We start from the raw sequence: 21,035 nt of genomic DNA on the forward strand, positions 1-21,035 counted from the left end.
AACTTTATGTAAGCAGGAACAAAATGTCTTTTGATTTCAGACTCAGTGGTTCAAAACTGCCATTTTCTCATTCTCTGTGTTTCAGTGGTCTGTTATCAATGAACTTGACAAGCTACAAAAACTGGAATCATTTGATTGTCGGAATAATCCTTTGATGGATTCAGACAAAAACGTAGAGACTGTGAAACAACTTATTATTGCCAAAATAGGACAATTAAAGTTTTTTAACAAATCACAGGTATATTTTTGTGTTCCATTAGCAATATTAAGAAAGCATATACAGTAATGTTTTTTGAAAACTGATGACTAGTCATGGATTCTAAAACTTGATTGGTGCATTAATAATACCCAACAATAATAAATGAATGTGTGACTTTCCTGAATTAACACTATTGGATGCATTCTGACAGGGTGTTTCCTGTCAGATAGAATAGGGTGCGATTTGACAATGGTCACACTATGTTTGTGCAAGCCAGTCTTCCACACCAAAGATGAATTGTTCCCAGAACTCATTTCCAAGGCCAGGGCTCTCCTTTAGCAGAGGCAATATGAATCCCGCTCTAACTGCTCAGGATCATTCAGCCTGTTTGAATGACTGTATGGCCCTTAGAATAGGATGGGGCTCCCTAGAAATCATTGCTGTGAGCACAAGGGCCTTTAGAGGAAAGTCTTGATACTTGGATCCCGGAGAGGACAGAGTGGGAGAGATTGCCATCTTCTCACAACTGTTTAAGAGGTTAGGACCCACAGTTTAAGACGCCTTTCTTTAGGGAATAATATTGATAAATATTAAATGATACTATATACATTGATTTGGGTATTCTGATGTCATACAATACAGTCTTGTTTTGTCACAGATCTTTCCTGAAGAAAGGAGGGGAGCAGAACTTGACTATAGAAAAAAATATGGGATTGACTGGTTAAAGGCTGGTGGTAATCAAGATCCAAAGAAAAATAAACCAAGTGAGGAATTCCTTGCTGCTCATCCAAGATTTCAGCTACTCTGTGACCGTAAGTGTAGCAGGAAGTTTCGTTTCTGTCCTCTGGCATTTTCTCTTAGGTGTCCTGCTGTCTGCCTGCCTTAATTCTATTTCTTTGATGGATGAATAGGAAGAAGGAAATTTTGCACGTTTGCTATGTTGGTACATAACTTGAGTGAATCTCTTTGCTATGGTTCTCACTGGTCTTATTGTCTTTCTCTAGCTTAAAAATTCTTGGCTAGCCAACGTGCTCCATCCAAGCTACTTGCTATCTTAATTTTCTTAGTTTGAACATCAGCCACTAGAATGTGTTGTGGAATGCTCTAGTGAAAATTGACTCTTGTGCTGCTGTCATTCCCATATTTACTTGCTTCATTTGAGACCCCTGGATTGCAAATCTTCTAGATATCTGCCCTAAAATTCAGTTCCAAAGGCAGCTGTAGCTTTAAGTTTACATTCTCATTCTGGGAGGAAGGACAGGCCGAAGAGTTCTCTTAAATCTTAAAACACTTTCACTTCCCACAGTAACAGTATTTGCTAAGATGTAAATGTATCCAGAAATGAGTTTTTGTTTCAGTTTAATAATATGAATTGTATCTGATTGGAGAGATGATGATAATTAAAAAAGCTTTAGAGGAGGATAAAAGGAATTGAATAGATTATTTGTACTTCCCTTCGTAAAGGACTATAGATACCAGTCCCCAAACTTAAAGGATGGTAATAGGCACTCATCAGAATTGATTTTTGCGCTTGTGTCAGAAGCATCAAGGTGCTTCCGGGTTGAAAGGATTAACAGGTGACATCACCATAGAGACCAGGGCATGCTCAGTTGCAGACTCTTTTCATGTCCCTGGCAGGAGCTGGAGCAAAGGATACGAACTCATCCCGCCCCACGGCAGTACTCTGGCCTCAAACACGGGTTTGCTAACCTCCAACCCAGTATCCTAACCACAAGAGCCACTGTGCTCCTATCAGAATTGATAACAGAAGATATTGTTACTGGCAGTTTGAACATTTTTTTTAAAAACAAAAATCATTGATCCAAATGGCATCTATTTTCTACATATTTTTAAACAAACTAAATTTTGTTCTAAAAAAACAGTGTCCCTATGAGACGATTTGCGTGCAGTGAATGTACTATTAGGTTTCAAGAAGGGATTCAGAACTGTTGGTTAGTTTTATAATTAAGGATGTACAAAATGTTCCATGCCTGAATCTTTCCATACACTGAGCAGCTGGTCTTGAATAGCTGATGCCCAGTCTGAACATGTAGACAAAAGTGTTTCAGGGGAGTGAAACTGGGCAAAAGCCAAGAATGAGAGTTATCCTTGGTGACAGCATTACAAGCAAGCAATGATGACAGTGGAGAGAAAGACGAGAAGGTGCTGATGAGACTACGAAGCTGGATTGCCCAGTGGATGTACTGTTCTGGAACATCAGTGTTGGCTGAGAAAAGAAGTTAAGGCCATGTAGAGGAAGAGGGTAGCTGAGCACTTGCCTGGCCCTACTTACACTGTAAAAATCACTCTGCCATCCCTCCAGATCTAATTTTGGCCAAAAGGTAGAACCATCAAACCATTTCAGGTTTTGTTTCTAATTAAGAAAAATATTTGTAGCTCAGGGTTGATATTAAGGATCGTTGATGGTCTCTGTGCTTAGTTGATTTCTTGCAGATGTTTTATTACACACACAAGGTTAGAGAGGACCATTGATCTGATATTTTTTTGGGACCACAAGACCCATTAGGTCTTATTTTCCAGAGATGTCTTATTTTTCCCATGTACAGTAGGCAAGCACGAGGGGATGGGGCGGGACGACATTCAGTACAAACAGTGGGGCATGGCATGCACATGGGGTGAAGACGTAGAGCTTGGAAGTGTGGCGGCGATTGGGCCAACCTCGGAGCGTGGGCGTGGACCATCTACCGGTATGAGAGAGTTCAGGCGGGGGGATGTGTGCCCTTTCCATGCCAGGCAGGCCCCTGTGGCCATGCTGGGTATCGGCAGGAAAGGCACCAAGGTGGGGGCGGCCAGGCCAACACTCCTCTGGGCGGAACAGAGGGCCTTTGCCCCGGGGATGCTGGGGGGGCGCCTTCCTGGATGAGAAGTGAAGTGTTTTTTTCTTCCCCAAAGAAAAAACAGTCCAGTTGTCTTTTGAAGAAAAAAAGCACCTTTGAGACAACTATGACCTGGATGACAATCCAGACAATCATCAGTGCTAGGTTTTGTTTCTGCCAATCGAAGACCAACCTAAAGTGGTTCAAGAGGGCTTTTAGAAGACTATGTTAGTTTCTGGTTTGAAACAAAACCCTTTCCATTCTGCATACTGTATAACTTTAGTCTTAATATCTATTCTGGGTGAATTGGAGGAAAGTGTTAAATTACTACCCTCTAGAAGGACGTATTCTGATTTAGAATCAGTATATCTTTCACAAGCAAAACTAGGCGTTATATTGAGAAATGTAAATCATTTAATATCCTTTATTTTCTGAGAGCTCTGTGCTGATTGGATTGATTGAACAAGTAATATGTAGTTGGATTTCCTGAATGTTTCTGACAAATTTTCTAAAGCAGTTCAAAACTAGAAGTGTTTTCTTCTTTGTGACTCTTAAGCAGAAATTTATGTATAATGTACCTGCTCCAATAGGAAAACTTTGGAAAATTTGACATCCTATAGGAATTTTGCTCTTTATACTGTAACATTCTGGTTCAGTATATACCTTTGTTATAATTTTCCCTTTTAACAGTCTATGGTGCCCCAGAAGATGGCGAGCTGAAAAGAGAACAGCCTTTTTCTCTAAAAAATCAACTACTGAGTAAGATACAAATGTTTACTAATTTATTGAAATATATAATACTACGCCAAGAAATCGTAAATATCTGCAAACAAGTTAACTTTTCCTCCCAATGCAAATTATGATTCTACAAGTATTCCCATAGCTATTATTTGTATCTAGTTTGCATATCTAATTGCAATGCCTTCTGAGAAAACATGCCTTAATTAGCAGTGATGTGATTGTATAGACCAGTGGTTCTTAAACTGTTTGACCCAATTACCCTTTTCCTGGTCTTGAATGTCATTATTCTCTCCCACAAACTAAAAAACTTCTTTTACACAAGTGTTTCAGCAGTGGCAGCCCTAAACTAGATCCTCACCTCAGGAACAAGCAATTAAAAATTGCTTCATTACACCAGGATATGCCCAAATTATCCCTTGAAGGCAATTACACCCCCTCCCCCATTTCATCCCTGTAATTGACAGAAGTCTTTGAAACCACTTCAATTCTTCTGAAAAATGTAATTGTTTCAGTGCTTGATAAAGAATGCTTTGCCAACTCCCATGCATATTGCAAAGTACCCTTTTCAGATGCTTTGTACAGCCCTGCTCTTTGTAATCTGGGAATGGTGGGGTGGGGGGGGAGAGAATGCATTAATTTTGTAACCTAATCAGTATTCTGACTTCTGCTTTTGGCATAAAGGTAACTCTTGTGTTGCCATCATCATGTATGAGTCACTTTCATTGTGGAATGGCTAACTGCGTAAGCATTAAGGGTGAGATTCCCTAGTACCCTAACATTTGTTGTTTCAATTAAATGTGCTAAATGTTATCAGCCAACCAGTGTATGAATGTTAGCTTAACCTTAACTTACTCCAGTATTGTAGTCAATGCACCAAAATTTGAATGGAAATGGATGTGTGCTTACCTCTTTAGGGAGGGTGTGTGTGTGTGTGTATGTGTGTGTGTACTGCATGTATGTATGTATGTATGTATGTATGTATGTATGTATGTCTTGAGTGTTTTTTAATGCACCGTCGGCCCAAATATGGGAGGAAAAAATCTTTTGCCTGTATATATATATAAGCCAGGAATGGGAAGCACGTTCTTATAGTCTCTGTGAAGCTAACAGTTTAGATAATGAGCACGTGACGGGTCTATTCGGGCCCCCGCCCTCCCGCAATCAGTTGCATCGATCCTATTTCCGTCAGGCTATGGTTCAAAATTCAGTGATAATTGGAATAAATTCATTAAAATCTGTGGGAAATGTTAACTCTTGACTAATTTCTGCAATTGGCTTCACTAGGTGTACTTTGGCTGTAAAAGAAATTCTAGACTAAATTCACTTTGTTTATACAGATTTTTCTTTTTTCTTTATTAAGCGTTGACTTTTAAATGCCCCGACAAAGCTGACCAGAAGCCCATAGAGAAGAAACTTCCAGGTAAGGAAAAGTATATCTGTATTCCATATTTCCTGCATGTTACAGTTATTTTGGTCATTGTGTGCATATTGCAATAAGATAGGTAGTAACACTTTTGAAGATATTTTTCCTTATCTGAAATCATTGCAAATGTCATAGCCTTCAAAAGAAACGCAAGCCAATATCCATTTTGAAGCAGAGCAAGACAAATCAATATAATATATGGAAAATAGACTATTGTAATTTAATCCAGAGTATTCTAATTAGATTTTTTTCTACAGTGAGGGAAAAAATTATTTGATTCCCTGCTGATTTTATATGTTTGTCTACTGACAAAGAAATGATCAGTCTATAATTTTAATGGTAGGTTTATTTTAACAGCGAGAGACAGAATAACAACAAAAAATCCAGGAAAACACATTTCAAAAAAGTTATAAATTGATTTGCATTTTAATGAGTGAAATAAGTATTTGATCCCCTATAAATCAGCAAGATTTCTGGCTCCCAGGTGTCTTTTATACAGGTAATGAGCTGAGATTAGGAGCACTCTCTTAAAGGGAGTGCTCCTAATCTCAGTTTGTTACCTGTATAAAAGACACCTGTCCACAGAAGCAATTAATCAATCAGACCAAAGAGCTGTCCGAGGATGTCAGGGACAAGATTGTAGACCTACACAAGGCTGGAATGGGCTACAAGACTATTACCAAGCAGCTTGATGAGAAGGTGACAACAGTTGGTGCGATTATTCGCAAATGGAAGAAACACAAAATAACTGTCAATCTCCCTCGGTCTGGGGTTCCATGCAAGACCTCACCTTGTGGAGTTTCAGTGATCATGAGAACGGTGAGGAATCAACCCAGAACTACACAGGAGGATCTTGTCAATGAGCTCAAGGCAGCTGTGACCATAGTCACCAAGAAAACGATTAGTAACACACTACACCATGAAAGACTGAAATCCTGCAGCGCCAGGAAGGGTTCCCTGCTCAAGAAAGCACATATACAGGCCCGTCTGAAGTTTGCCAATGAACATCTGAATGATTCAGAGAACTGGGTGAAAGTGTTGTGGTCAGATGAGACCAAAATCGAGCTCTTTGGCATTAACTCAACTCGCCGTGTTTGGAGGAGGAATGCTGCCTATGACCCCAAGAACACCATCCCCACTGTCAAACATGGAGGTGGAAACATTATACTTTGGGGGTGTTTTTCTGCTAAGGGGACAGGACAACTTCACCACATCAAAGGGATGATGGTCAGGGCCATTTACCGTCAAATCTTGGGTGAGAACCTCCTTCCCTCAGCCAGGGCATTGAAAATGGGTCGTGGATGGGTATTCCAGCATAGCAATGACCCAAAACACACAGCCAAGGCGACAAAGGATTGGCTCAATAAGAAGCACATTAAGGTCCTAGGGCGGCCTAGCCAGTCTCCAGACCTTACTGCCATAGAAAATCTGTGGAGGGATGTCAGCCTCGAAACCTTAATGATTTGGAGAGGATCTGCAAAGAGAAGTGGGACAAAATCCCTCCTGAGATCTGTGCAAACCTGATGGCCAACTACAAGAAATGTCTGACCTCTGTGATTGCCAACAAGGATTTTGCCACTAAGTACTAAGTCATGTTTTGCGAAGGGGTCAGATACTTATTAAAATGCAAATAATTTATAACTTTTTTTGAAATGCGTTTTTCTGGATTTTTTTTTTGTTATTCTCTCTCACTGTTAAAATAAACCTACCATTAAAATTATAGACTGATCATTTCTTTGTCAGTGGGCAAACGTACAAAATCAGCAGGGGATCAAATAATTTTTCCCTCACTGTACATCAATAAGGATGGTTCTTTATACACCACATAGATTCTTAGTATAATGTAATAGAAAATTAACATCTGTCCCTGTTTTTTTATGGAAAAGTGCATTTTGTTTAGAAATGTACAGCTCATTTCAGTAAAATGCCTAGTAAAAATGTATGCCCTCTACTTTACTCATTGATAATGGTATATTATAACTAAAAGATGAGATATCCATAAACCCTTTGATGTTTGTATTTTGAAAAGTATTTATTCAAAATAAAAATCACATTTATCACAAGTTGCATAAAATGATACAGCTTTTTTCAAAAGTTAATAGAAAAATACTTTAAAGTACATTGTTGACAATAGAGGACTATTGCTTTGCCTTCAGATAAAGCTTTAAATGAAATAAGGGGAAAATTACCCAGCATAGCCAATCTCTAGATGGGTCAGTTTTATAATACTTTTACTCCTTTACATCTTACTATAAAAATACAGTTTCACGTTCATATTGTTAATCTGAAATACAAGTGCATAAGGTTAATAGTAATCTGAACAAATCAGCACATAAATATTTGGGGGCCTCATACCATGAAGTAGAGGAAAAGGCTTCACTCATAGTGTTAAGGTACAAAAGAGCTAATGCCATAAACAGTATTTTGAAGGTCACTTAGGTCAGTCAGTGTGTTGTAGATAAGTAGAGTCTATAATTTGGTAAACTTTTGCTTGGGAGGAGTACCGTTTTAATGTCCAATTAAGTGATTCTAATTGGTTCCTGTGAACTGCAGGAGCTCAACTCCCACAAATCTATTTCAGTATCAACTTTTGCTAGAATTTCAGTTGCTGTGGCGTCAAGTGTTATCTATCTGTAGTTAAACAATTCTCTCTTTAATGCAGATTCTATGACTATCCAGAAGGTCAAAGGACTGCTGTATCGGCTACTTAAAATTCCAGGCTCAGAACTGAAACTATCATATGAAAGTTCTAAAGTAAGCTCAAATTCAGTAATGCAACAATACATGAATTGAGACTTTGCAGAATAATACAACTTGTTACACTGGTAAAATCAATACATTGCACTCTAATGTTGGATGATTGATTTCTTTGTAAGAAAAGCAGTACTATTGTTTTGAAATCGATTAGCTTCCTTTGCTTTATATTCCCTCTTAAGTCTTTTAAGATATACGAGATTAAAATGTGCAAATCTAATATCTATCTGAATCATTTTTTAAATTCTAGATGAAAGGCAAAGAATTTGAACTGGACAATGACCTAAAGCCCTTGCAATTCTACTCTATTGAAAATGAAGATTGCATTCTAGTACGATGGTAAAAGCTGCCTTTGATACATTTTGAAGATAACTTGCACACTGCTAATAAAGTTTAGGCTGATTTTTAATTGTATTGTTGGGGAATTGTATTGTTGTTTATAAAAACGTATCACTGTTTGGTAGAGAAGCTTTTGTATTCTTGCTTTTTTTTAAAGAAAGAAAAAAGAAATATCATGCCTGTAAGAAAAAATGAAAGCTTTTGCCAGCTTCAAATAAAAAGTAATTCATTTGTGCTACACTAGTAACTTACGGAAATCAGTGGGACTCTCAACAAACCTTCCACTCACTACTATACAAATAACATATTTGAGAGAATTAAAAGCTGAGGTATTTCATTACCAACCCATCCCAATAGCCACAGAATACCAGAAAGCATAAAAATCACTCAACGGGGGGAAAAAACCTAGTATTTAATATGCATATAGGAGAAAGGGCTACTGTCTTAGTCCCTCTACATGTTGGCTGAAAGTACACAGAGGATAAATAGAATTACTACAGCATCTGACTTCCTTCTTTACAGGAGTTACATGATAATATATCAGTCTTCCCAGCAAGAGGCATTGTTTCCCTCATATCTGAAATGCAGACTGAAATTAAAACATCAGTCTGATCCACAGTTCTTTAGAAGCCAACATGTGTGCAGTCTGCCTCGGTTAAATGTCTTCTCCAGCAAGGCAGACAGGCAGAGAAGTGCAAGTTTAATATGCAATATGTACAGTATTGTATCTGCCTTTCTCAGTTTAGCCTCAGTCCCTTGATCCTGTATACACTAAATGCATGAAAAGTCAAGTTTATCTACTTCTGTAATATATTAATAAAGAATTCACATTTATATTTGGCTTCGTAAAAGAGTATGTTTAAAAATGAAATGAGTCCATTTATTAAAAAGGGGATGTGTGTGCAAATATAGCCCTAAGGGCCATTTCACACTAGACAAATTATCTACATGAAACACTTCTTTAAAGAATGTGTGAAGCTTGTCTGTAGTTTACTGCCATATTGAAATGAACATACACTGTATGTAACCAGTGGAATAGAAGCATAAATTGGCTAGCGACATACTCATACTTTTGTCACCAGCAACAGACTACATAGGAGGCTGATGGAACATCTGTTTTGAGGCTTTCCCTTCCTTTCCTCCCTAATGTTTTCCTTAGAGTGTTTGCCACCCTTCATTTTTCTTCACATTTGCAGGGGTCTCCACAGCGTTCCTTTATTTTCCACAGCTCTTCAAGCTCTTGAGCAGAATACTGAGGAGAGGACAGCATTCCACTCTCACAAGTCTTCTCACACAACCAGAGATTGTCCTGTTTTAAAAGAAAGCAAGATACCGTAAATGTTGCTGTACTATGTATCCTGGTTTAGGCAAGTACTGACAAGCTCAGCAAACAATTCAAATAAAGGAAAGAAGGGCAGAGGCAATATTTTATTTAAAATTGATTTTTGCGCTGTCCTTCCATAAACTATGTTAAAAAAAACATACAAATTCCAACATGGAATATAACTAAACAGACTATTATAAAACATTTGACAGACAAATCTACACTTGATTTGCAACAGCAAATTGACCAAGGTAAGAAAGAAGCCAAGTAATTTAATCAAGTTTAGTCTTTAATCATTTTATAATATGAAGTTATTTGTATGTTTCTTTGTTTTTTAATTGCCTTAAAAAGCAACTAATGGAATTTAGCAGATTAAGTTTTTCTTTGTTTCCTCATTACTGTATTACAAATTGTTGAAACCACTCACGTTTCAAAGTAATTTGCCATGAGATTGGAGGGAAAGATCAATTGAAAAACAAGTCTGTAAACTGGTTTGGAAAGAGCTGGATTCTGCCTTAAATCTACATTTTTATTTGATTAAACACTGAGTGGCTCTTTTAGGTAGTAAGACAAAATTATCTGAAGTATTTATCAATGCCAGGTTGATAAAACGTACACATATTTATAAGCATAAGTCAGTAGCTCTGAAAAATCGCTTCTTGAGATTTTCATGACTCTTCCCCATCCTTGAATATATATTTCGGAAGTCCACAAAACTGATTTCGGGGTATTTGAAAATGTTGGGATGCACTAGGGGTCTGTAAAAGTTACTGCTATCATTCATACAGATTTATTCAGAAATTTCATCTTACAGTTAAACATACCTGGTATCTATTTGGCCCAATGGCTGCCATCCAAATACCCATGCTCACATCTTCACCCTATGTGTATAAATTAAGTCAGAACCAAAACAAGTATAGTAAATAACCAAAATCAGAACTGAAACTCGCTGCAGAAGGCACATGCTTCACAAAATAAATGTTGCCTTATTTTTAAACACTTATGTCAACAACCTTTGTTTAGATTATAGATGCCTAACAACCCTATACCAAAAGAAGCATAATGAAGAACTTAAGCACCTTCATAAAGAAAACGGCTTCTACAATTCACAGATTTTCAGTAATTTCATAGATTTAACTGTGATTTTTTTTTGTTTTGGAAACAAAATGGAACTGGTTTGCCACTGTCACCTTCTGGGTTTTTTCAACTCTCCAGTCTTTCCTATGGTCTCACATCTAAATATTTATCAAGTCTGAACTTGCATAGCTTTTGGGGGGGAATAAGTCAAGATATTTCTCGACCTCAGCAACTTTTTAAGATGTGAGGACTTCAACTTCCAGAATCTTTCCAGCCATCCTGCTGCCTGGGGTAATTCTGTAAGTTGATGTCCACACGTCTAAAAGTTAGTGAGGTTGATAAACAGTGGTCTATTGCAGTATGAAAATTCTGTCCAAACAGAATTCTATGTATACCATTCATTCACCTACCTACCAATGTGCAAATATTTCCATTATTTTGATTTTATAGTTTACATTACAATAGAGAAAGTATGTGAATTTGCACAAAGAATCTTGAAGGACTACTTATCTGTACTCCAATATCAGAAATCAATTTTTTATTAGTGATCCAATTTATTCAGTAGGTAAAATCCCACTTTGCTCTAATCATGCCCGTCTCTCCTATCAAAAAAACTTACCTGATATATTTTGAGTCTTTCAGAATTGCTTGCTAGCCATTCTACAACATCTTTGGAAATAACATAACCAGACCCACAAGCAAAGGCTGGATATGCAGGACTTGGGTATTCCAACTCTTGCCACTTCCCAGTCCGATCAACTGCCCAATTTAATCTGAAACTTAAGCCAAAACATTCTTCTTTTAATACAAAATTAATAAATAGTCCTCTAATCTATCTGTGCAATTGAGGAAACTTTCCTAAGTTCTCTTTCACAGGCTTGACTAGCAAACTGTCCTTTCTCCAAAACTGTCAAACAGACATTTTAACTCTTTTGACCATTTCCTTAAAGATGGTGTGCTTATTCCCCAGCTTGCCCTTGCTCCCTTATAAGGGGGGGAGGGGTAAATAGATCCCTTTAATAATTCATCAAGAGGCTTAAGTAACAGAAAAACCCACACTCGTTTCATGCTTTGAGAAGTTTACCAACAGACAACAGTCGGGGTTTTATAAAGTGAAGGAGAGCAATATCTGTGTCGCCATGTTTTAACCTTGGGATAGAACCCATTACTTAAACTATTCAATTAAAATACATTTGAAAGAGGAAGAAAAATAAATAAAGCTCCATTGGAATATTTTTCTTCAGTAGACAGGTTTAAGATCCTTAAAGGAATAATTCAATTATTTGGATTTCTTTTCTAGTTTATTCCAGGGCAATTAGGAATGTAAGTAGTAGTTTGTCACTGCCTTCTGTTGAGATTTTTGTCCATTTTCCGGTCTAAACTAGAATCCCAGAATTTTCTAGAAGTCTCCTAACCAACTACTAATAATGGCCTACCACTCTTGAACAAAGCTAAAAAGACTAGGGAATTTTGGGAACTGAAGTTTACACATCTTCAAGTTGCCAAGTTTGAAGAACAATGATATAAACTGAGAAATTATATTGGTGCACAAATTATATTAAACCACACAATATTTAGCAACACAACAGACAATTCTGAATCCCATAACACACACACACCCCAAATCTGTCAGTTAAAACAAGGTTTCACTGTTCATTCTCATTGTCAGCATCTGCACATAGTAGTAAGTCAGGACTGGGGAATCTACAGCACTTTATTAACTTTAAAGTTCATTTGTGAGAGAGGAATTCAGATTTCTGATGAATATTTGTCCTTTACCAGCAATTTACTAATTGGTAAACAGAAACAAGCATTGGAAGAAAAAGGAGAATATAAGAGAGGAAAAATCCTGTTAAAGTTTTTGGCTTTAATCCCTTCCCTCCTTCATTAAACACCCATATTCACATGCATACTTGTTGCTGCCCTATAGGCCCTGTCTCAGACACTCTACAGATGAACACACAGAACCAATTAAAATAACTCAATGTAGTTTGGTCAATGAAGCAAGACATTTTGAAACAAGGTTCTTAGATCTGTTTTAATTATTGTTTGATGTCTTCTCAATAGTGCTTTACAGAAAAGAACATTTACAAAAAACAGTTTTTAAAATGATTTTTCTATTATTATTATTATTATTTAAACTTATATGCCGCCCTTCTCCCTATAGGACTCAGGGCGGCTCACAGCATATTAAAACACACAAACGTCATTCCCCATAAAACCAATTAAAAACCAAATATTTGTCGCTGTATAGTTAATTAAGATTCAAATTAAAAATTATCCCTATTTAAAATTCTCCCTAGGCCAGACCCGCTTGTTGAAAAAGCCATGTCTTGAGGGCGCGGCGAAAAGATAGGAGGTCCGGAATCGTCCGGATCTCGGGGGGTAGTTCGTTCCAGAGGGTGGGGGCACCCACAGAGAAGGCCCTCCCCCTGGGGGTCGCCAGCCGACACTGCTTGGCCGACAGCACCCTGAGGAGGCCCGCTCTGTGGGAGCGTACCGGTCTGTGAGAGGGAATCTGTGGCAGAAGGCGGTCTCGGAGATATCCAGGTCCGATGCCATTAAAAAGATCTTTCCCTCTTTTAACAGTCAACTCTCTTTAACTGCAGCACATCTATTTTGATTACTATGAAATTCTTTACACTAACTGTATAAATAACAACACAATATATTACAATACGATACTCACTTTCCCCACCAGATATTTGGTCTGCCCAAGTTTTTAAGCTTTATTCTGTTAAATATTGTTTCTAAATCTATGTAGCAGTCATCATCTGTCTTCAGCAGGACATCGAAACTTGCAGCTTCTACAGTCCTATATCAAAATCATCAATGTTATCATCATCTAGAAAAGAATTTGTTCATATGCATCCTTATCTGTCATGAATGGCAAGTATCTAATCAAATTAAACCCATAATAGCAAATAAAACAATAATCTTATTTTAAGAATATATTAAACGGTGACCCAGTACATTGTAGAATAGCTCATTCTTATCCTTGAAGGCTGCATTAAATAAAGGAGCAAAGAAAAGGAATCTGATCTAGAACATTTTTTTTGCCAGAAAATGGCATTTATTTCCAGTTTCCAGCGAAAAAACACCCCATGGCAAACAATGGGTTCATTTAACAACAGCTGTGTTTGCTGAACAACTGCTGTGTTTGCCTTATGGCCACTACATTTGCTTAATGACCACTGCCAAAATGATCATAAAATCAGATGACCCACTTAACAACCATCACAAACTACAACCAAAATTGCAGGCTCAATTATGCTCCTAAGTCAAGGACTACCTATACTCAGTGTCATAGTGTTATTTTTATACCAGAAATCAACAAGCAAAATCCATATGATATCACCAGCTTACCATCTGTAGAAATTCAGTAATTTGGCTGGAACATTTCTGTAAGTATCAACAACATCAACAAAAACTATATCATCGTAAGTGTTGCTTTCTTCCTTTAGTAAGGCATCCTCCTTTTCTAGTTTGTTCATATGATTTAGGAATCTTTCAGAGCGACTCTGCAGGGTTTGTAAAAGTGTCTCACCTTCTGAAATAGAAACAGGAAAAGGCTATCTCACATTACAATTTTATACTGTCCTTACCCTGAAAGGTTTCTGGTATGCTTCCTTTGAGCTACATCCAATGTTACGTGAGGGAATGTCCTTAGGCAATGGGGTTTCTTGTTCTTCTCCCAAACCCACCCAAATGTGGTGCCACAGACTCCCTCAACCCTCCAAATCTGATACGAAATCTGCAAATGGAAAAGGAATTCATTTCGCTATCAGATTTTGATCAGCAAATGCACTCAATGAAAGAAAAAACTATGCAATTATAAGCATTTTATTAGTTCAATAAACTTGTGCAGTCTTCTAAAGTACAAAAGCCAGTGAAGAATTAAGCAGCAATAAAATATTAAGTACACCGAAGTAAAAATGACTGGGCAAAATAACCACACAAATTATTTCCATGGGTGCGAAATGCCTTTTCCTATCACTTCTCCCTCTGAAGTTCCTAACAGAAAAATTAACTAGTTCAGGGGTAGGCAACCTTGGCTCTTTTATGACTCGTGGACTTCAACTCCCAGAATTCCTGGGAGTTGAAGTCCACGAGTCATAAAAGAGCCAAGGTTGCCTACCTCTGAACTAGTACAATAATTTGCTTCCAGAGGTTATAGGTACTCCTCTGTTTAAGAAGAGATTGGATAACCATTTGTCTGAAGTAGTCTAGGCTTTCCTGCTTGAGCAAGGAATTGGAGTAGAAGACCTCCAAGGTTCCTTCAACTCTGTTATTCTGAATACGCGGTCAAAATTTCCAGCTAGTAATCAAACAATCCAAAATACATTTTGAGAGGAAGTGGCTAGAGTGGGGAGGTAGAATTGTCCCTTTCCCATCCTTCTGATGGAAGTCCTTATATCAGAAACAAGGCTATTTCTTTAAATTCATACTATTTTACATAATACTAAGAAAAAAAATTGCAAGATGAGAAAACTCAAGTTCAAACATACTTGTCTAAACATGTATTAAAAACAGCTTCCTTCACAAAGTGAACCACAACCCACAAAATATTCTTCCCCTCCAGTGGTACAAAGTGGCACAAAGACAAACTTCTAAACAAGACTCAGAATTTGGACACTTCACAATAGCTCTGTATTTTTTACCATCCGTGTTTTAAGCAGTCAGACAAGTGCAACAATTCCCAGTGAGACATGGTGCTCCAAGACTGAGGTAGCTCATCAGAAAAAGCACATCCACTAAGCCAGGGGTAGGCAACCTTGGCTCTTTTATGACTCGTGGACTTCAATTCCCAGAATTCCTGAGCCAGCATGGACTTCAACTCCATGGCTGGTTCAGGAATTCTGGGAGTTGAAGTCCACGAGTCATAAAAGAGCCAAGGTTGCCTACCCCTGGACTAAGCCATCTGGACCTGAGGTGTATTTCATCTACCTGCTTAGCATTAACAGAAGGAAGCATCAGCATCTTTTGCTGCTTACCTTGAATAGTATAAATAAAGCCACCTGCGATCCCCTCCACACCCTGTGTAAATTCATGTGGTAGTGATCCTTCTCCTGCCTATTGTGGACAGTTTAAAAAGATAGTTAATTAAAACTTACCACAATATACTGTACTTATTCTATTTAGCCCAATTAATGGGTAAATCTGATTGTACTGTCAGAATTCATTCATAACAATAATTTCTTACTCACAAAGGGGAGGGGAGCCTCCACTCTTCCAGTTTTCCAGAAAAGAGTTAAGACCTTGCTTTGCCAATTAGCATGGGTGTCTAAAAGTATGATGTAGCCCTGGGAATGGCTGGTGGCCTGGGAACAACTTCCTAGCCTTTGAAATTTAACCTGATTTAATTTTACTTTTAAGTTTTAATTTGTTTTCAATCTGGTTTCTAAGCTACGCTTTTATCCATGTACTTATATGGCTTTATTATGGTGTTATAAACCACTGAGATGAGATAGAGCAGCGGTTCCCAACCTTTTCTATACCCCGCACCCCTAGAACGCTTCTGATATATTCTCGCACCCCTTACAAAAGTTCGAAATAACGTATCATGTATATATACTATAATTTTGAAAACCCAAGTTTTGCAACCACCCCCAGTTGGGAACCCCTGAAATAGACAGTATAGAAATTTAATCAATAAACACATTTCTTAGTGCTATCATAATTTAAAATTCACAGCCTCTGCCTTTAGAATTCCCAAAATTCTTAAAACTTTTAACTGGAGATGGACATAGGCAACAAGCCAAGGAAATATCAAAAAAGTTCTATTCTGCAAACAAAACAGCACTTGTCAGCTCACAAGATCCAACATTTTCTCTCTAGAAATGTATCTACATGCAAACGTATGCATATGTAGGTGTGCAATGTCACAAAAATGCATTCTATGATCCTGAAAGCATCAAGCAACATTTCAGACACGTTTGACCTAGATAAGATATAGTTAAATAGTTACATAACGTGTTCATTATAGATTAGTTTTATGTGATTTTTATTTCAGCATTAAGACCTTCAGAAGTTTTATCTTATTTTCAGTGCTGCTGAAGCAATGTGCTGGAGCGTACAGCAATTATATTGCAATAATGTACAAAATCAGAACATTTATTTTAAATGCTTTGTATCACCTGATATATTTGTAGAGCTTTTAAGCAAACATACAGTTTTCTGTCTTTTCAGGGTCTATGATTCCAACAACATTTGTAGGGCCACTGGTTTCCTTATCCCTGCTTTACTTCCTTAAAATTAGCAGCTAGTGTCCCAATCACTGAAAGTGGCTATTCTATGTTTCATGAGATTAAAATATTCATGTGGACACAATGATAAAAAAGGGGAAGAAAGAGGAAAAGCTAGAATGTAACACCAATTCATCAGTAGTATGTTGAAAATAGCTACTGTCACCAGACAGAAGAGGTTATAGGACAAGATGCAGGACTCAAGAATACTGAAGTACATGGAACCTTAAGATCATCCTGGAAACTATAAAGTAAATTGCACCTGTACAAACCTAAATGGTTAATATTTGATTAACCGTCCTTAATAATGGAAAATAATATAAATGAAGACATTTCCTTTGAGACAAATCTTTGGTGATGTAAATGGGTTTTGCCAGAATACCAGTTCGTTTGCAAGTTCATCCTAGTTCACTGCACTTCACATAAAACAGATGCATAGAGAGAATTGCCACTCCCCTGATGTGAAATACTACACATAAACTACATGAAGAAATTAGCAACATATAAAATATTCTGTGCACAAAGTGCACCATGCAGGAATAATTATTTTCAAATGCTCCATGTTTGAACCAAAATATGCCTGTTTCGGACGTTTTTGTCTGTATACTGTCTTCTTTTTTTCTTGAGACGGAGCAAAAAACAATTGCTTCAGACAGCAATGGTGAAAGATGATAGGAAAATCTCAAGGCTGCAGGGTTTTCTCGGTGCTGGCATATACTGACATTAACAACAGCGGAAGGCGCTGGGAAGCTCAGGAGCCAGGCAAGCAGGCCAAAGGAATATCTCTCATTGGGACATCAGGGGCAGAAATTTGGGGGAGAGGTAGGCCAGCGGTTGGAATGTGCCATGTTCGGAGCCTGTCCTTCATTGCTGAGACCATTGTAGCAAGGGGCAAGTGCTTGGTCAATACACTGATGGCAGCAGCTGAAAAGAGGCACGGAAGGAAGATTCTGGGAAGATGGCAATCTGGTGGAATGTGTTGTGCTGGGAAAGGAGATGGAGGAAGAAGGAGGGATGTATTGAGAAGATAGGGGGTGGCCCATAAGCTATGTGGAATGGATGATACATAATAAGCTTGGCTTCTCAACCTCATAAAATCACAGTGAATCACTCTGACTTTTGTTTCAGCCCAAAAGTGGGACAACTGAAAACACTCCAGCTTTTGTTTCAATTACACTGTGTCTGAGCCCAAATGGTTTGGCAGAATTTCTAGATTACATTGGCTTGTGTCAGAATCAGAACAAAAGATATTTTCTATTTTGCACATAGCCTTCATGGAATTCAAACTTGCAAAGTCTGAACAAAGTTAACTCTGGGTAAAAGAATGATTTTGGATACAGAGCCCCCTAATTTATATCTATGATTTATAAAGTACAACTCAAGAGGACCACTGCCTTCTGGTATACAGTGATTTAGAACTGCAGTCCAACTGAAGATATTTTAGGTAATAACTCATGGGTCAACCCAATTAGGTTTGTAATTGTAATTGAGTAAGCATCAATAAGAGAGTTCCAAACACTCCTGCAAACAAAAAGTTGAGGGGTATGTAATCCACATTTTTGGATAGTCTCCAACACTCCAGTCAAGGAGAAACAGCACACGCAGCTGTTTCTCACAGAAGTCATACATGGAGTTTTTAATGGTTATTTTGGTCTCAAATTAGCTGTAGTTATGTAGGGCATCTGCATTTGAAAAATAATTTCTTTGTTATTAGCTTCTGCCTTGGAAATGCTTGCAGTTTTTCAAGCACCATGTTCTGTTCTTATGGGAGAAATTCAATCCCAATAATTGCATTCACTGAATATTTCCATATAGATTTTAGAAATAAAGAACAAAAGGGAATGCACAAAGTAGTGGATAAATGTGGCAAAAACAAGGAAGCCTTGCAAGTTCAAAAGATTTGCGAAGTCAGTAAATAGGGTTGCCGAAACTAGATCCAGCTACATTTCTTTTCATTAATCTCTTGCCTTTAATTTCTTTGGTTTATTATTTCTTATACCTTTTCTATAATTAGCAGGCGCTGCTTACCTCAAAAGACAACACCACAATAGTATATACTGTATGTATATTTTAACAACCTAAAACTCCTACATTCCCCCATTTTACTACATACATATTTATAGAAAACATCTACTTATGTGGTTGCTAGGAGTGCAAAACAACTTCATAGCACATAATCAATTAAATACATATAATTTTATATGCCTGTATACTGAAATGCACTCTTGCACTTTTAACTGAAGATGTTACCTAGTTGGGTAATGAAACATCTGCAAGAAAATAACCAAGCTCAGAGAGCACCAAGGATTCAAAAATGTTACTTTTTTAAGGAACATAACAAAGTGAATAGTGACATATAAAGGAATTAGGATATTTTATTACTATTTTATACTTCAACAAGTTTCTTAAAACTGTTTTAGTCTAATTGTTCAGAAATAGTTCCTAGCTTAATTATGTCTCATCCTTCTTAAATTAAGAACATTTACCTGATTAGTGGCTTTAAATAAAGTACTTGTAGAGGAGCGACAAGTGTTGACAACATTAGCATTTAATTTCTGCATGTATATTTCAACTGTGAATTAGCATAACTATTTAACACTGAAAGATGTTGAAGATACATAAACAATATGGACAGAAGGGAAAATAAAATATTTAAAAATCTGAAACATTTACAAATTTGTTCATTCGAAGAAAAATTATTTGTTCATTTAAAAGAAATGGGAATAAAAAGACAGACCGTAATGATTCTGAAGACACCACCGCCATCATTCACCATCACTTTATGAAGATTTCTAGAAACAAGGCCTTCCAGATCCTGGCTTTCCCATACAATGGTGCCTTCAAAACTCTGTCAAAACAGCCATCATAAACTATTAGCAGTGTATCAATATGTGAACACGTTAGATAAATGTATTTCAGAAATCTTTTTGAATGCTTTGAAGACGGAATTAATCTTAAGTATTATAATTTAATTTTGATACAGACACAGATATAGACCAGAGCTGGGCAAAGCATTCAAAAGAAGTACTTCGCAACGGGTGGTCAGAGTGCCAAGCACCTGTCTTCCAAGCACTGAAGAATCCACATGTTATGGAAGGCTTCTGCAGCTGCTTTCCTGACTGAGTTTACAGACTGCATGTATGTAGGCACAGCTGCTTCACTAGCAACCCCCAAAGAAAGTCTTCAAAGCAACTGAGCAAGAATTCCAAATAATATGGCTTCTATAGTGCTTTGCCCAGATTAAGCCTCTTTGCAAAGCACCTGTTCTGAATGCTTCCAACAGCCCAAAATATATGCCCAACTGAGCTGACAGCTGCACATTATATTTTGTAATGAAAAATCAGTGATAAGACAAAGCTTATCATTTGTTCATCATGGGGAATAATTCTTTTTCTTTTTTTTTTTTAACAAACATAGAATGCATTAACATACATACATTTCAATTCTAACATTACACATTTTAGTTATATAACTATTAATGCATACTTATAATACCATCCCAACTCTACCCCCACCCCATTATCCCCCTCCCCCTCCCTTTCCCCCCCTTCCCCTCCCTCACTTCCCAGAACTGAACACAGGGTTACCAAGCCATTATAATATCCACAACTTATCTACCATACTCTCTAATTTTAAAATAAACAACATCCTAATTTCTTTAACCCCCTTCATAACATTCATTCTACTAACATAAGAAAAAATTTTATTCATAACCTACATGATAATTTTTTATCTCATATCTCTTCTGTATATAAACTATCCATCTTTCTATGGGGGATAATTCTTAAGTGGTCAGATACAATCCTTTTTTTAAAAAAAAGTATTACCAACTAGTAAAACACCAGAGTTCTTTTTCCTGTCTGTCAAACGTACAGACCACTGATATCTGTCGTTTCTGAAATATTGCAATCTTCAAAAATCAACAAAGAAATCCAGCCACTTTTAGTATGAAAAGGTGACAAAATATTATGCAAGTACAGTACAATGAAAAGAGTGTAGGCACTGTGATATGTCAGCAAGCACCTAAGACATTTTAAAATTACAGTTAACTAACCAGGATTTGATAGCCTGATTCATATTTAATGTTATGCTTGAA

The 21,035-nt window shown here is 37.3% G+C and overlaps 2 protein-coding genes across 3 annotated transcripts in view; one reads left to right on the forward strand and one right to left on the reverse strand.

The window, feature by feature from the left end:
- The window catches only part of TBCE (tubulin folding cofactor E), a 27,021-nt gene extending 17,370 nt beyond the window's left edge, over positions 1–9,651 (forward strand). Inside the window, exons 12-18 of one of the 2 annotated variants that reach the window (XM_015816912.2) lie at positions 86–238; positions 858–1,011; positions 3,727–3,795; positions 5,138–5,197; positions 7,863–7,954; positions 8,205–8,293; positions 9,522–9,651. In XM_015816912.2, coding sequence (XP_015672398.1) covers positions 86–238; positions 858–1,011; positions 3,727–3,795; positions 5,138–5,197; positions 7,863–7,954; positions 8,205–8,293; positions 9,522–9,537 — 633 coding nt within the window. In that variant the 3' untranslated portion in view covers positions 9,538–9,651. Of the gene's footprint in view, positions 1–85; positions 239–857; positions 1,012–3,726; positions 3,796–5,137; positions 5,198–7,862; positions 7,955–8,204; positions 8,527–9,521 lie in introns of those variants that run through there. The other variant, XM_015816913.2, reaches the window with a different exon arrangement.
- The window catches only part of B3GALNT2 (beta-1,3-N-acetylgalactosaminyltransferase 2), a 30,787-nt gene continuing 18,441 nt past the window's right edge, over positions 8,690–21,035 (reverse strand). The window contains exons 6-12 of the mRNA XM_015816917.1: positions 19,677–19,787; positions 15,689–15,767; positions 14,061–14,244; positions 13,384–13,509; positions 11,314–11,473; positions 10,442–10,498; positions 8,690–9,602 (exon numbers count right to left, since the gene is read on the reverse strand). Of these exons, the coding sequence (XP_015672403.1) occupies positions 9,468–9,602; positions 10,442–10,498; positions 11,314–11,473; positions 13,384–13,509; positions 14,061–14,244; positions 15,689–15,767; positions 19,677–19,787 (852 nt within the window). The 3' untranslated portion in view covers positions 8,690–9,467. The remainder of the gene's footprint in view (positions 9,603–10,441; positions 10,499–11,313; positions 11,474–13,383; positions 13,510–14,060; positions 14,245–15,688; positions 15,768–19,676; positions 19,788–21,035) is intronic.

Source organism: Protobothrops mucrosquamatus, unplaced genomic scaffold, assembly GCF_001527695.2.
Source record: "Protobothrops mucrosquamatus isolate PMUCROS unplaced genomic scaffold, P.Mucros_1.0 scaffold527, whole genome shotgun sequence".
In the NCBI taxonomy this organism is placed as follows: Eukaryota; Metazoa; Chordata; class Lepidosauria; order Squamata; family Viperidae; genus Protobothrops; species Protobothrops mucrosquamatus.